Source organism: Lasioglossum baleicum, chromosome 9, assembly GCF_051020765.1.
Source record: "Lasioglossum baleicum chromosome 9, iyLasBale1, whole genome shotgun sequence".
Lineage (NCBI taxonomy): Eukaryota > Metazoa > Arthropoda > Insecta > Hymenoptera > Halictidae > Lasioglossum > Lasioglossum baleicum.
In genome coordinates, this window is record NC_134937.1 from 16023866 (window position 1) to 16038361 (window position 14496).

A 14496-nucleotide genomic window follows, 5' to 3' on the forward strand; every position below is an offset into this window, starting at 1 on the left:
AAGACGTTTCATGTTATGCTGTTACGCATTACGCTTTAAAGAGTGACTACAATTTTACTTCAATAATAAAAAAACATCTTTCATCAGAAAATCATCTTTCCAAACTTCGAGTTCTACGACCTTCCAAGTTCAAAACCGCGGCTCGATTCAAAGCTCACTCTCCCCATCGACATCAGCGCGGTGATTCGAAGTTTATGGACGTTCGAGCTAAGCATTTTCCATTTAACGATCGCGCCGGAAAAATTCCGTCTTGTTCCGGGGCGTCTAGGAATCCATTGTTCCGTCGTCGCGGATACGTCGCGTCGGTGATCTGACGTATCAACCAGAGCGCAGAGCGTCGCCTGATTATCCTTCATCTTCCCCAATAATTCTATCGTTCCGACGGCGGAACGACGGGAGCGTGTCACCGAAAATTGGAAATCGAATCTGCCGGGGGATCCCGAAGAAAGAGGACTCCGAAACTCATCCGTTCCTTGATCCCGGAGTCCGCGGGACTTTCTACGGCTGGTGGTAAACGAACAAGTTGCGCCGGCAGCCTCGAAATCCGCGAGAAGTTATTTCGTTCGTGATATCTTCGTGTTCCCTCGCGCTGTTCCCATTTTTCACATCGCTCGCGTAACTTTTCTTCTTCTCTCTTATATTTTTTTTTACGGGAACGCGGTTTACGAGGGAAAAGGGCGGAATAGATTTTTATCGAGGGCCCCCCCGAGGTTGTTGTTGTTGCGTGTTCCCCTCCCGCTTACCTGATTCGAAGATTACTTCGCTGAGCATGATCCAACGGGCCGCGAAATACAGCTGCAGCTTTAGAAACCGACCGGCTCGCGAGTGCAGCTTTATGGTTACGTCCCGAGCCTGCTCCAACACCAGGTCCGGGATGTAGGAAAACTGGACAGGTTCGCCGTTGAACTGGTTCCCACCGGCGCCAAGATAAACCTTCGCGTACGAAAAGACCTGCCGAGAAATCACGTGTATGCTCGCAAACTGTGTGCTCGGCTCTGTGTACACTTCGGCCGTTCGACTGCACGTGGCCCGCCTTTTAGGCGATGATTCGCCGGCCGAAATGAGTCGGAAATCAACAGTGATGTCGCCATAGCTGCCTTTTCAGTTATTCTATACTAGCACGCAAGGTAGCACTGAATTTCTGTGATACTCGAGACTAGATAACTAAGCTTAGTAAATATAGCGATTGGAAAATTTGAAAAACACCTTCAGGAAACACCCTTCAGAAACGTAATCTATCAATTTCATTTGGTATTGTGTACATATATGTATAGTATTATGTCATTTGGTATTATGAATGGTATTATGAATAATAAAAAATCCTATTAATGCAGGCTTCCATTCGATAAAGTGTTTTTGGTGGATTTTTGCTCATATTCCTATTACGAGCCAATTTAGTTTTCATTGGTGCTGCCAATCAAAATGTATATAAAAATCCATGTCATTGCATTTTAAAAACCTTGAGATTACCTTCTTTCTAGCTACTTGCTGAACATTGACGACTTTAAAATCTCAAAGAAAAGTGATTCTTTTTATAGCAAAGTCTGCCTTTAAAAAACAAATATTCTTTATAAATTTCCTGGAGCTATTGAAAACAGCGGCGACATTTTCGCTCGCGGGTTAAAGGAACAGATCCTATACATCGGCGTACGCGAGCGGGATGAAGCGATTGGTAAACAGGGAGGAAATCGTCGGGCATGATGGAAACCCTTCGTCTTCTTCTTCATCGTCGCGAGATATGTACACGGAATAGAGCATTAACTATCGGCCACTCCCCGGTAATCTAGTTTCTCGGTAGAGGTGCAGGAGAAACGCTGTGTCGCTGTCGCGTCGATCGAATTAAAAATTTAATCCCTCGGCGATAGAGTCGCTCCAGATTCTACGACACGTTTTTCGCTCGATAAATAAACGGTGTTCCATGACAGGATGAATTTCTCGTCGACCTTATACTCGAAAAGCGGAACATGATTTTTGGATTTAAATGATTCAGCCGCGAGACCGGGCATGGCGTTCTTTAAACATTCAAATATCGGTGTACGCCACGATTTACAGTTTTCCTGCGGCTCTGAATAGTTAAAAACGCCGTTCAAGTTACAAATATCAGTGTTGTCGCGATCCGGTACACTGCTTTCAGCTGCTTTTGTTAAAACAAATATTTGCAATCCGTGAGAACGAACAGGAATTACAAGTGGGTGTGCGTGGAAGTTACAATGCCTAAAAAAACCAAATTCAATCCTTTTTGGTTGTAAAAGCACAATAGTCACTAGAATACCTACCCTTTTGAATTAGTTTTTTATAGGGAGGTAGAACAATTATAACGTTTGTGTGCCGATTTTGACCGGATACAGTCGAATCTGTTTAAACGGAGTTCGTGTTTCACAATATATAAAAAAAGAACTTTTTAAAAACCACGCTTATATTAAAATGCACTAAAAAGGAGAAAATAATTTTTTTTTAAATTAGTGATTAAACTATATTGACGTAATCTTCGTGGGCGCTCCACGCTTTTATTTATAGTCACTAATGTCTAAAAAAATGTTCTCCTTTTTAGTGCATTTTAATATAAGCGTGGCTTTTAAAAAGTTTTTTTAATATATTTTTTTATTTTCTACTTTTTAGTCTTTTTTAAATGAACGCAGTATATTAGTAATACATACTGGTATGAAATAGTAAGATATAGAAACGCAAGATATGGAAATACGCGAGATAGATTGAGGGGATGACTTCGAGAGACGACGTCTCTTCGTGGAGTCCGAAATTGTGCGAAATGGAACCGAATGAACGGAACACTACAACCACACAAAGGCACTGAGCTCCTTCGGTGCGAAGTGGGCCAGTGAAGTGAGGATGAGTCGGAGTGAGGGAGCTCTGGCGCGCGAAGTGGGGATCGCTGAACGCGATGACGTACTACCGAGCGCCGCGCGGCGAGGTGTGACGGTTAATGTTAAAATTTTTTCTCCTGAACGCACAGTTTTTTTAAAAATTTATTTTTTGATATTGCATTGTCATCCAGTTCTGAGCTACGTTTAAAGTTTCAAGTCTCTAGCTCATCGGGAAGTGGTTTAAAATTTGATTACAAGATTTAAAGCATACAACAACTCGTCAAGCTAGTATAAGCGTGTTAAAAAGGAGAAATTGTGGATAAATAAATTACAGATGAGTGAGATGGGGACAGTATCAATTCTGGATACGTAAATTACAGAAGAGTGAGATAAGGATAGTTTTCTAACATTCCTCGATGTAAATAGTGTAAAAGTTTACTTTTAACATAGAAGAAGACTTTGTTTAGATCATCATAATCTTCACTTTTTATCTGTGCGCATACTTTGAACACTATTATGTGCAATGAAACTATTTTCTCTTTCATTTTCCCTATTTCTATACAATTTAGTAACCATTCAAGAAATCTATAGCGTACCTGAACATCTTTGGTGAAGTAATTGTTCGTGTGCAGGTGTATGGCAGTGAAATTACGCGAGTAATCGAATTCGAAGGTGATCTCTACAGGTCGTCCAAGCATATTGGGTGTGTCATTTCTCCAACCGACCCATTCGTATCCTGAAACAGGAAAAAAGGTAATACATTAATTACAAAATTATTTTTTGACTGTTCGCACTTACATCAAATACGAGTTTGTAGTCGAACAATATTTTAAGCTATCGGTATACAGTAAACTTGGAGATTATCTAGTACCGCGTGTCAATGCTAACTGACAAGGAGCATTATTGAATTTTCACACCAATTTTGATGAAGTTCTGTATACGTGTAAAGTACACGAAAACAATTTGCATGCATTTCCTTCACCGATCGATACACGCGTTCCAGAAGAGGAATGCTACACGAGAGTTGGAAGCTTGAAAGCTATCGAATCGAATATCTAGAAAACAAAAGGAGTTATGCAAACAGATAAATTGCTGCTTTTCGATCACATTTCAGTATTTCGATACTCGGTTTATTGTGCGTGTATTTATCAGTTCCTGTTTGTTGACTTTTTTAATTAATTACTTCGATTCGAGAATTGCTCTCAGACTCTCAGCCGGTGATTTATTTGTCTTTGTTCTCTGGACCATTATTTACGGTTTATATCAACATTGGACCGATGCACTTTGTGTAATCTCAGATCATTTTAATCCAAGATCTACATCTTGAAGTTGATTGAGTTCCTGCATTTCCTAAACCTCAAATGTTATGATGGATTACAATCTTCCATAAATTGGAAATCCACTGGGAACTTACTTTCATTAGTACAGTAATTTATTTATTACAATATTTCTAATAGCAATGAACAGAATGTATCAGTTTCTGTCACAGAAATACAATTCATTTTCATATTTCATAAATGTTATTTAAACGAAATTTTTCTTCAGCTGTTCTCGTCAGAGAACGTTTTTTAAAAACATTCGACGGTGCACGGTTTTAAATAGAGTCTTTTTAAAAGTTCCACAACTCTGTCTCTCTCTCTCGATCTCTGCTAGAAACAACGGCTGAATAACTACTGTACGAGAGTAAAGTTTCGTCTGAAATATTCTTCTAACACCGAGCGATTACTGTCGCGAAAACATGTGCAGATATTTTATTATTCCGCGTCCTGTTTGCAACAATAAGCCTCCGGACCAACCGGACGGGCAGACAGTTTCGCGACTCGAATTTCGGACAATTCGGTACGAACGTTTCATTCACAGTCGCCGGGAGTGTTTCTGCTCGCAGTTGGCGGATCTGAAAAATGACATTTTACATTGTCGGATCCGATTACTCCATCGACACGCGCCGACCCTCCCCCTTTCCCCCACCATCCGATAAACGGGACAATAAAATCTGCAACATAAATAATCCACGCGGTTCGCGCGTGACGCGAAATTTGTTTGCGCGTGGCACGAACAGCGCGGGAAGCGTTCACATCAAACGAACAAATTGTTTCAACAGGGTCGCATTTGTTGCAAATTGCGCGAGGCTCTTTTAGCAGAAAGTTCCGGCCTGCAACCTATTTTCAGCCGAACGACAGCTGGTCTTTGAATGTTACCTTAATTAATTGCCAGCTGAATGCGAAATAGTAGGCGTTTCGCGCAATCTGTGACTGCATTGAATTCCGGAGCTTTCTCTCTACAAATGAAGGAAAAAATACAGGTCATCCATTCTGGCATTCTCTCGACCCCGCGCGCCGGAATCATTCGGTTTCATTCTCCTCTCGCTCAGTCGAGCTTCTCGCGAATCGCGTAACCGTATTTTCAATTAATGCGTTACCAAGCTAAGTTTCTCGAGTTTCACCTACAATACTCTCTCGTTATCCCAATTTGATACGCGTCACGTGCCAGCATTTAATTTTAAGTGTAAGCATCCAACAGGTGCAGTGCGCTAAGGAGTGTTTGAACACCGAACTGTGTGTGCGGTTTTTGTGCAAACTTTCAGATACAATGATTATAAAACAAATTGCAATTCAGTTTTCACAAATATTGAACTATTCGAACTAAGTGCATAGACATTTAAGAGTACCTTTGAAGCTTTCTCTCTAAGCAATATTACTTTTATATCCGAATTCAGATTACAGTTTCTACTTCTACTGCTGTACAGAACAATATTTTCAAGACACTCTATCAGTATAACTCTGGATAGCATAAACATATTTATTTCTACAAAATTGTATGTATTCTCAAAGTAGACTTTAGTAAATCCACAAAGTTCGAATTAAATAAGCCCAGTAATTTCCCTTTAAAAAATCCTTTCTTCAAGCCAGTCTGTCAATTTTTAAAAATAGATTGTTGTATGATAAGTTAATTTTTGGAAATTACCATTTCTCTTGAAGCATCTGATGTACTGTTGCCAAACAATGAATGAATAGTTTTAATGAATTCGCTACGCATGTACATAGAAAATTGATAAAAAATTGATAATAATAGTTTCTATCGTCAGACACTGCTTAGAGAACTCTGGTTGAACGTTGAATATAGAATTTCCTGGGTAGTTCTACCTTATGAGTCCACGCTCCTAGCCGTTATGAGATCGATGAATATTATAGACGTCGGTTTGGTTCGAACTGTCGACACGTTAATAGTGGAAGGTAGTTTCGAGATGGTTGGCAATTCAAGTTACTGACTTTGTCCAGCGTCGTGGAACTCCGTAACTTTGCGATAGTATGATAAAAGTTTAATCACCCAAGGTATCTGGAGGTGCTACGATGTCTCTCAACTATGAATTACTATCTGATCGATATAACAACCTGGAATTTCTGTGTAGCAGAAAAATTGATGAACAACAAAATCTTATGAGCAGTAACATTTCCATCTCATTTTGTTGCTTTTAGTTTGTCAATCTTTATATTGTCAATATTCCTCTATATTCGCAATATTCAGTATTTTCAATATTCCTCTATATTCTCAATATTCAGCATTTTCAATATATTCTTCTAGATTCTCAACATTCTTCTACGTTTTTAATATTAAGTATTCTCAATATTTTTCTATATTCTTCATATTTCTCTATGTTCTTAATATATGTATATTCAATATTCTCAATATTCACTCAATATTCTCAGTATTGGGAATATTTTCTAATTAATCGCTCTGTGTATTGAGTTATTATGGCTTATTGTTAGCTAGATTTTATTTATTTAGCTTCAGAAATCACAGCATAATATGTTGTGCACTTAAGCTATTTCTACTTCTTCGAAGAAATATTTTAGAGTAATTTAAATATCTCCCATGCACATGATATCGTAATAAAAAGCGATCGTAGTCAATTAAAACTGCTTCGTTTAATACTCAATAAATCTGCGAATAAATCATACAAATTTTTCTGCACATCTGGTTCTCGTGAAGTCCACAAGATATCGAATTTGCCCCGACCGTCATTAACTATTCATTAAATTGCAAACCACAAAACGCAATAAAATATAAAGAGAAATTAAATTCAATGTAGAATTTAATGTTACCTGTTGAGTTTAAAACCATTGATGCGGAAAATAAATATTTATTCACCTCCAGCCTTTGCAAATTGTGCGGAACACTGATCACCATTCGAGCGAAATTACGAAAATCAATGGCAGGGGGAAAAAGCTGTTGCGATTCAACTTTTACTGTCATATTTGTGACTTTACTGACTAAAACGAGACGAATCACCGCACCATTCCCAGCACATTTGCTTATGTAATTGACAATTTAACAGAGCCTCGATTATCCGAACCGATATCTGAATACGTAATTTACACAATTAATTATACAAATCTGTAAAGATTTAATCGAGGCAACACTGTATCGTGGATTAAACAAGGATGTATGATACAAGTTGTGTCGCGTTTGGTGTCATTTTAAGCAGTAAAATGTCGCCAATATGATGGTAAAAGTTTCATCAAAAAATAATTAAAGTCAAAGGAATTTTATCGCAGAATAAGTACTGTCTCATGTTTTCTGCGTTCAACAAGAATTCAAGGAATATCGACTGTCATAAACGGATCTTTGGGCATCTGGTTGACATTTGACGGGCACTTTCGACGCGTCTCTCCATTTCCCACGTCCCGATCGGTCCTGGTTTCCCGAATGCACGCTGGTGGCCGCAAGAGTAACGAAACGCGCTGCGGGAACAGGAAGAGTTCTGTGGCAGTGAGCCGCAACGGCAGTTATTCGACGAATTCTGCCATTAGATTTCACGGTACAGTCAGGCGCGCTGGCACACGCGTCCCGTGGGATCGCGCGGATTGAAAATGGACTGCAATAACCCTAAAGCCGAGCGGCCTCGCGAGTTACGCGTTTTTCCGAAGCCGGTGGCTCTGTTACTTTTCGCGGTCCACTTCGAATTTCCGCCTTTAAACTAGACGCTCGCTGCGGTTTCCTGGCCAAACTTTCGTCCGCATGCGCGAATTCGGAAATTCTACGGTTGCCTCGCATTCCCGGGATGAACCGCCGGAAGTTTAGTTAAGTCTGGATGGCGGAACTGCAGCGCGCGAAACGTCAGCACGCTGACAGCTGTGTTTTTTGTTTACGCTCGCTGACACACGGGTTACGGATGATTGCTCTTACTATCTTGGAATTCACAAGTTTAATTACTGATCCGCGGACGTAACCGGCGCGCCTAGTTCTAATTAAATGAAACGCACGGTTACTCGAAAAATAACTACTGTAGAACCTCGCTCGTTGCACGAAACGGCACGAAATTCGAGCATAAATCGAGGTTCTGCAACGAAAGAGGTAACCAATCAAAGTGATTCATAGTTGCGACTTTCTTTTGTTTCTACGCACAATCCCTACCAAGAGTTCCAGAACCTTGAACACCTCGTGGTAAGAGTCGCTAGAAGGCAACGAACGAGGACTCCATGCAATAGATGAGGATGCAATTAGCGAGGTTCCATTGTATTCCTCGGAATTGAGGAGTTTCACTCGTTCGACGTTCTGATTACAAGCCAACATTTAGGAATTTTTCAAAAGAATTCAGTAGGGATTCAGTATTTTCAGTTCCAAGAACATCCATTTTTTTCAATTATTATGAAACCCTTCAACAGATTTATTAAAGTGGCACATTTTTCATTTAAAATATTAGGTCGGAAAGAAAGTTCTTGCTGTTTTTATTATAAAATCAAAATAACAAAAACCGCAAGAACTTTCTTTCCGGCCTAATACCATACAATCGTGACAAAAAGTCGCAAATCTACTTTTGAGAGATCATTTTCACAAAAAGTCTTCACGACTTCCCTTTATATGGTCACGTCGGAAGGAATGTGGGAAAAAATGGTTCATACTCTGTAGAGTCGTTTACAAAATTTCGAAAGAAAAAACGGAACCTCGATTTCCCACCTTCTTTTACTAAAAAAAAAAATCTTCGAGGGAAATAAGTTCTCCACTTAGTACTTTGTAAAAGTAGAGACTTTATCCTTTAAAATGAGCACAGGTAGAATATTATAAGATTTTATTACATGACGTTACAGGAGTTGGAAGAACACTTTTAAAAAAATCAACTTTTCAATAAAAAGAAAAATTCTCCAGGTGTTTTTAAATAATACAACGTTCGCTTAAACTGTTTCTTTGCTTGCATATTTACAAACAACATAAATATTTGTTTTCATTTAAACGTTGCATTCTGTGCACACAGACCGTGAAAATAATAAATTTATTGTAAATTGATTTTATTATAGCTCTCCTTTCCCCCGGAACAAACAATATTCGCATTTATTAAATTCGATTGAAAAATTAATGAAATGACAATCAAATTTGGATGGCATTTGTGAAATCGTTTTTCACCGGAATGTTATACTACTATCCTTAATTTGCATATATATTTTGAGTTGTATTATTTTTATATACATCGCACTCCTAAAAAATCTGTTACATATACGTACAGAGAAAAATAATTTTCCAAAAATGTGTGATGAAAGTTTTAGTAACCAAAGGGAGGTACAAAAAATATTAAAAATACAGTGCCACGTGGATGCTAAATTACACGTTGACATTTCGTTTGACAAAATTCCACCTATTTTTTTGGCTGCAACTCAAAATAAAATACAAATAATGAGTGACAACATTTTTGTTTTATCTCGGTTTTAAAATTCGAAATCCTAAGAATCTAACAATAGCAAGATTTGTAACGTACCGTGCAAGAAACTGACACGATATTAAATATATTATTCTCTTATTAAAATTATTATAAAGGGAAATGCGTTTGCATTTAATTTCTGTTAGTTTAAATAAAGATTCACAGTCTGGCTATTACTATACCAAAGTAAACAAACTTGCGTGTAATTCCGTCAATATTTTCGACAACGCAAATCGTCTGCGCGTTATTGTCGCTCTATTTACGATTCAATTTCTCGCAGCATCGTCGGTTCATAAAGTAGCGAGAAGTTGATACACAGTATACACCGTGGTCGTGCTGCCTCATACACAAAGATCTGTTCTTTACGCTATAAATCCTGCACACTTTTATCTCTCGTTCTCGACGAATTCTCCAAGGAAAGCGGGATGAAAGAAGGCGAAGGGGTGAGCGTGGGTTGGAAGAAAAACGAGGGTTCGTTGAGCACGCCGGGACAGGCCGACTCCGATTCGACATTGTCGTAAGGGAATCGAAGGAACGGGCTGTGTGCTGGGCTCTGCCGGGTTCTGCTGGGCTGTTGCAGAAGGCACTGCGCTGGCTAGGGACCGTAGCAGCTTATTAAAACTTAGGAGGGTCTGAATCGTTCCGTTTCAATTCGGTATCTGTGCTATACTCCTTTGGCTTCGGATTTTCCTGCGACACAGTCCCTTCCGGTGGCCCTCAACAATGTTCGAGAGACCCGTGTGCACCGGCATTATATCGGTCTGATCTATCCGCTTTCATATAAGCCCCACCCTTAATATCGTCCCCCGAGTAAATAGTTTCCAGTTTCCTGTCACCGCCGCGCCGCGCCACCTTTGGCCGCTATCTACCATCAATTCTGAACATTCAGAAGGGTCGTAAGATAAACACCGTCGCACGTATATCGTCGCTGGAACTCGCCGCCTGATGATTTTCTCACTTAAACCGTCCTGAAACTATACGACCGGCCGAATGGCGCTCGTAAAGAGGGTTGCACGCCCGTCGATGCCCCGCCGATGTCACTTGCACACCTCGATCTCGCCGAATTCCGGCAATTTCGAAGCAACAGTGTGATTTTAGACAACTTTCCGGTCCGACAGTTAAAGCAAATGCGACTGATCGCCACCCCGTCACTCTTACCCACCATTTTCCGGTTGACGTTAAGGGGTGGTCACCCCGATACGCGTACAAATAAGTTTTCGTCGGAGATAATTACTGGAAAATTTTATCTTTTCATAGAGAGATTCTCAGAATAGTGTGATGAACGCGCTGCACAAATATAGATATTGTTCGAAACTTCTCCGTACATTCTCCGAGGGTCGTGTCTCAAGTGAAAGACGCTCATTTTCTGTTTTAGATATCGTGGAATTTTATTTAGTATAATATCATGATAAAAAGAAAATGATTTTCATCTATTATTAATCGTATTTTGAATTCTGGAAATTATTTCCTAAATTTCATAACTTTTTTAATTATAATATTATAAAGAGGGCACTCGCGCGAAATACAATAATTTGTTTGAACGATTCCCATTGGCTGAACGATACAGTGCGCCGTTCGAAAGAAAGATTGCATTAAAGTCCGATTTCGCGAGCACCTCGAGAATTACCATCGGGTAACTCGGAGCATTTTAGAGCGGAATCAAATTCAGCTGGCGGAACAGCGGGGAGACTCTCTCAATTCGAAGGAAACCGAACTATAGCACCGGTATAAAGAGGGTCGGGAGAGAGAGAGGCTGCACGCAGTCTCGGCGGGGTTTAAAAGTTTAAGAAGCTGGAGTACGTAGCTGGGTAGTGTGCTGGCCGCGTAAATGGAAAGACACAAATGTATCCTGGGAGCCGGTAAACAGCCGTGTGGCTCGCAGTCTAACGCGCGCCGCGGTTCAATATAAATGTAAATTGGAACAGATTCGAGTGCAGCGTGGAACACGTTTGCCTCCGAGAGTCCGAGCTTTCAGTCCACCGGCGCTCCTACGACGATTCTCTTATCTCTCGCCTGGCCTACACACCTGGATTCGACACAACCAGGAATTTTATTTTCGTTTGAAACAACGAAAAAGGAAGGAAGACGACGCGACGCGCCGATGAATATGCCACCCGCGAGTTCAACGCTGTCCGCCCCCCCCGCGCTCTGTAGATTATCTGGCGTTGGTTCAAGAAGTTCCACAATTTCCCTGCACCCTAAACTTCCAACATAATTTTTCGGGTTCGGCTTTGCCTACCTGTGCCAACTCATTGTTACACGGGGATTTGGACTGCAAACTGATTAGCCGGGCTCCACTGCCTTCCCTAGTTTAACTGTTTTGTTACATCGGGATTAAGCTGCCCAAGTTTTTTACGGAGGAATTGTTAGAGAAGCTGAAGTGAAATTTCCTACCATTATTGTTTATATCTTCCTGTGTGTTGTTGATTTTTACCAGAAGTGGAGGTGTTTCTATGAGTAACTTCTGTTTCAATACAAAATTTATGGTAACATATTATTTTCTTATATGAAACATAAATGAAAATGAAAAATAGCTATTTATTTCGATCCCATTTGAGAAGTTAATACTCCTCAAAAATGGTCGTACGAAATATTCTTGACTAATATCCATTTTCTTTTCACACTGTAATTATGCCAGTTATGTTGACGTATGTTTATCAAAGAATCTTTTTTCGAGAAAAATTTTACAGTTCATGGAATCTCCAAATTATAAATAGTGTACATTTTCTCAGACTTTTAACTATTTTCACTTGTTCAAGAATTGTAAAGTAATTTACTATTCCTCGTGCATATACAGTACAGCAGTGAGTCACGATAGTATTCGAACGCTCTGAAATGGAAAGTTTCACGCTTAAAAAATAATTATCAGCATTATACATGTTAAATTTAAAGTCTCTCTGATAACATATATAAACAATACTTATAAAACATTTCTTAGTAACATCGGCTAAATGAATGCCACAAAAGTATTCGAACGAATAAATAACAGTACAATACAGTTTAAACAAATTACAGTGTTTTAATATTTTGTCGGACCACCGTGCATAGTTTTTAGCGAAATTTAGTCTCTTCTGCTTATTAATTTTGCTAATAAACGGCTTCTTTCACGAAAGATTCTTCGCCAAAGTTCAGGGTTCACTTGTTTTTTAAAACTATTGGCGACTAGTGTTGCAAGTTTTGGACTAGAAATTGTAGGTTTTTTTTTTTATTTCATGCACAATTGTATTTTCTTCCTTCTTCGTAAATTTCTTGGACCGGCCAGAACGGACTTTATCCTGGAGTATTCCAGTGGTATTTAAATTTTTCAGTATGTAATAAACGGTAGATTTACTTCTCCCTAACAATTGAGCTATTTCACCATAGCTTTTGCCTTCATTATGCCACTCAATTATCAATTTCCTATCAGTGATGCTTGTTTCTCATTTTTTTTGTGTACTGAACGCGGAAAGTGTATAATGCCAACTGAGATAGCCAATGTTTACAGTTTGTCACATACAAGGTTTGGTTTGTATTACAAGTTTCATCGTTCGAATACTTTTGTGACATTCATTTAGCCGATGTTACTACGAAATGTTTTATAAGTATTGTTTACGTTATCAAAGACACTTTAAATTTAACATATATAATCCTGATACTTATATGTTACTATAGGAATAAAAGTATTTTATAATTCGTAATGTGACTTATATTTTTTAAGCGTGAAACTTTTCATTTCAGAATGTTCGAATACTTTCGTGGCTCACTGTATACTGAAATAAAAAACAACTGAGTGAAGCTAGGAGCATCTAATATTCGCGAGCAACGTGTTCAGACAAGTTTGAGCAATTAAAGCACACACACACACATCGAGGGCGCCGAATCGTTTCAAAGAGCGAAAATTCACGTAGCAAAAGAAGTAGATGGAGCACGAAGGAAGAGAGGAGAACAACATAAGTCGGCCAACGAGCGGGTAACTCGCGAGCGTAGCCGTGACGGCTCTATCACGCTAATCTAGACACGATCGGGCTCTAGCGCTAATCTCATTCCAGCACGAAGCAGCTCACCTTTCCCGTTACCACCGACGTCCAATCTGAAGTTGTCAGGACCCTTTTGCCCGTCGACAAGTTGACCGAGTCCCCCGGAGAGGTAACCTGCTTCTTCCCTGCCGTCGTACGTTCTGTCAGAAAGGTCAACCTCCGAGCCTCTCTTGATTCCTTGGGGCATCGAGTACGACACCAAACCCTCTGCAACAAAAACAAACCGCACGGTCACGTTACCTGCATCTACGCACAGCATGCTCCGCGACTATGCATCATCGTGACGTGGCACGTGGCGATGCCACGGACATTTTATTTCCGACGATACGTGATAAGATTCCGGCCGGATAACGCAAGACTGCCACCGAGCTTCAACCCTCTACTCGGGGGCTGTTTAGGGGTGGACTGGCAACTCGAAGCTCGGTTAATAGATCGATAACGGGTTTGAACACTGAGAAAGAAATTGTGGTAGCTAGGCTGCTCCACAAAATTGTTTATAAGCTACTCCAGAAAATGAAAGCAGTGAATTAGAGCCGAAGAATTGTTCATCTTTCAACTTCTAGAAGTTCGTGTAAAAAAAATCCTAAAATATTCTACCTGTGCTTATTTTAAAGGGAGAATTTCACGTACCTCGACTCCAAGCTTTTTTGAAACATTTCATTCTGTTCTCTTTTTGACCATGAAAGGAAGTGGGAATTTGAAGTCTCTTTTTTCGAATTTTCACGAATTCGAGTGTCTCTACAGAATTTAAAAAAACTTTATCTACATTTCTTTCAATGCGGTTGTATAAAGGGAAATCTCCCTTTCACAAAGACTTCTCAGAGGTAGATTTACGCTTTTTCGTAGCAGTTCTATTGTATTTTAAATATAAAGAATTTTTTGTGTACTTTGGGTCTGAAGAAAGAGACACTAGTAGAAATATTTGAAGTACTATATAAAAGCAAAAATAATGGAAAAATTAATT

The 14496-nt window shown here is 39.6% G+C and overlaps 1 protein-coding gene across 6 annotated transcripts in view; it reads right to left on the reverse strand.

The window, feature by feature from the left end:
* Nucleotides 1–14496, reverse strand: part of Ddr (discoidin domain-containing receptor 2) — a 334142-nt gene that overhangs the window by 76732 nt on the left and 242914 nt on the right. For all 6 annotated transcript variants that reach the window (XM_076429974.1, XM_076429972.1, XM_076429976.1 and 3 more), the window contains 3 exons: nucleotides 13560–13739; nucleotides 3419–3558; nucleotides 744–951 (listed from right to left, as the gene is read on the reverse strand). In XM_076429974.1, coding sequence (XP_076286089.1) covers nucleotides 744–951; nucleotides 3419–3558; nucleotides 13560–13739 — 528 coding nt within the window. The remainder of the gene's footprint in view (nucleotides 1–743; nucleotides 952–3418; nucleotides 3559–13559; nucleotides 13740–14496) is intronic.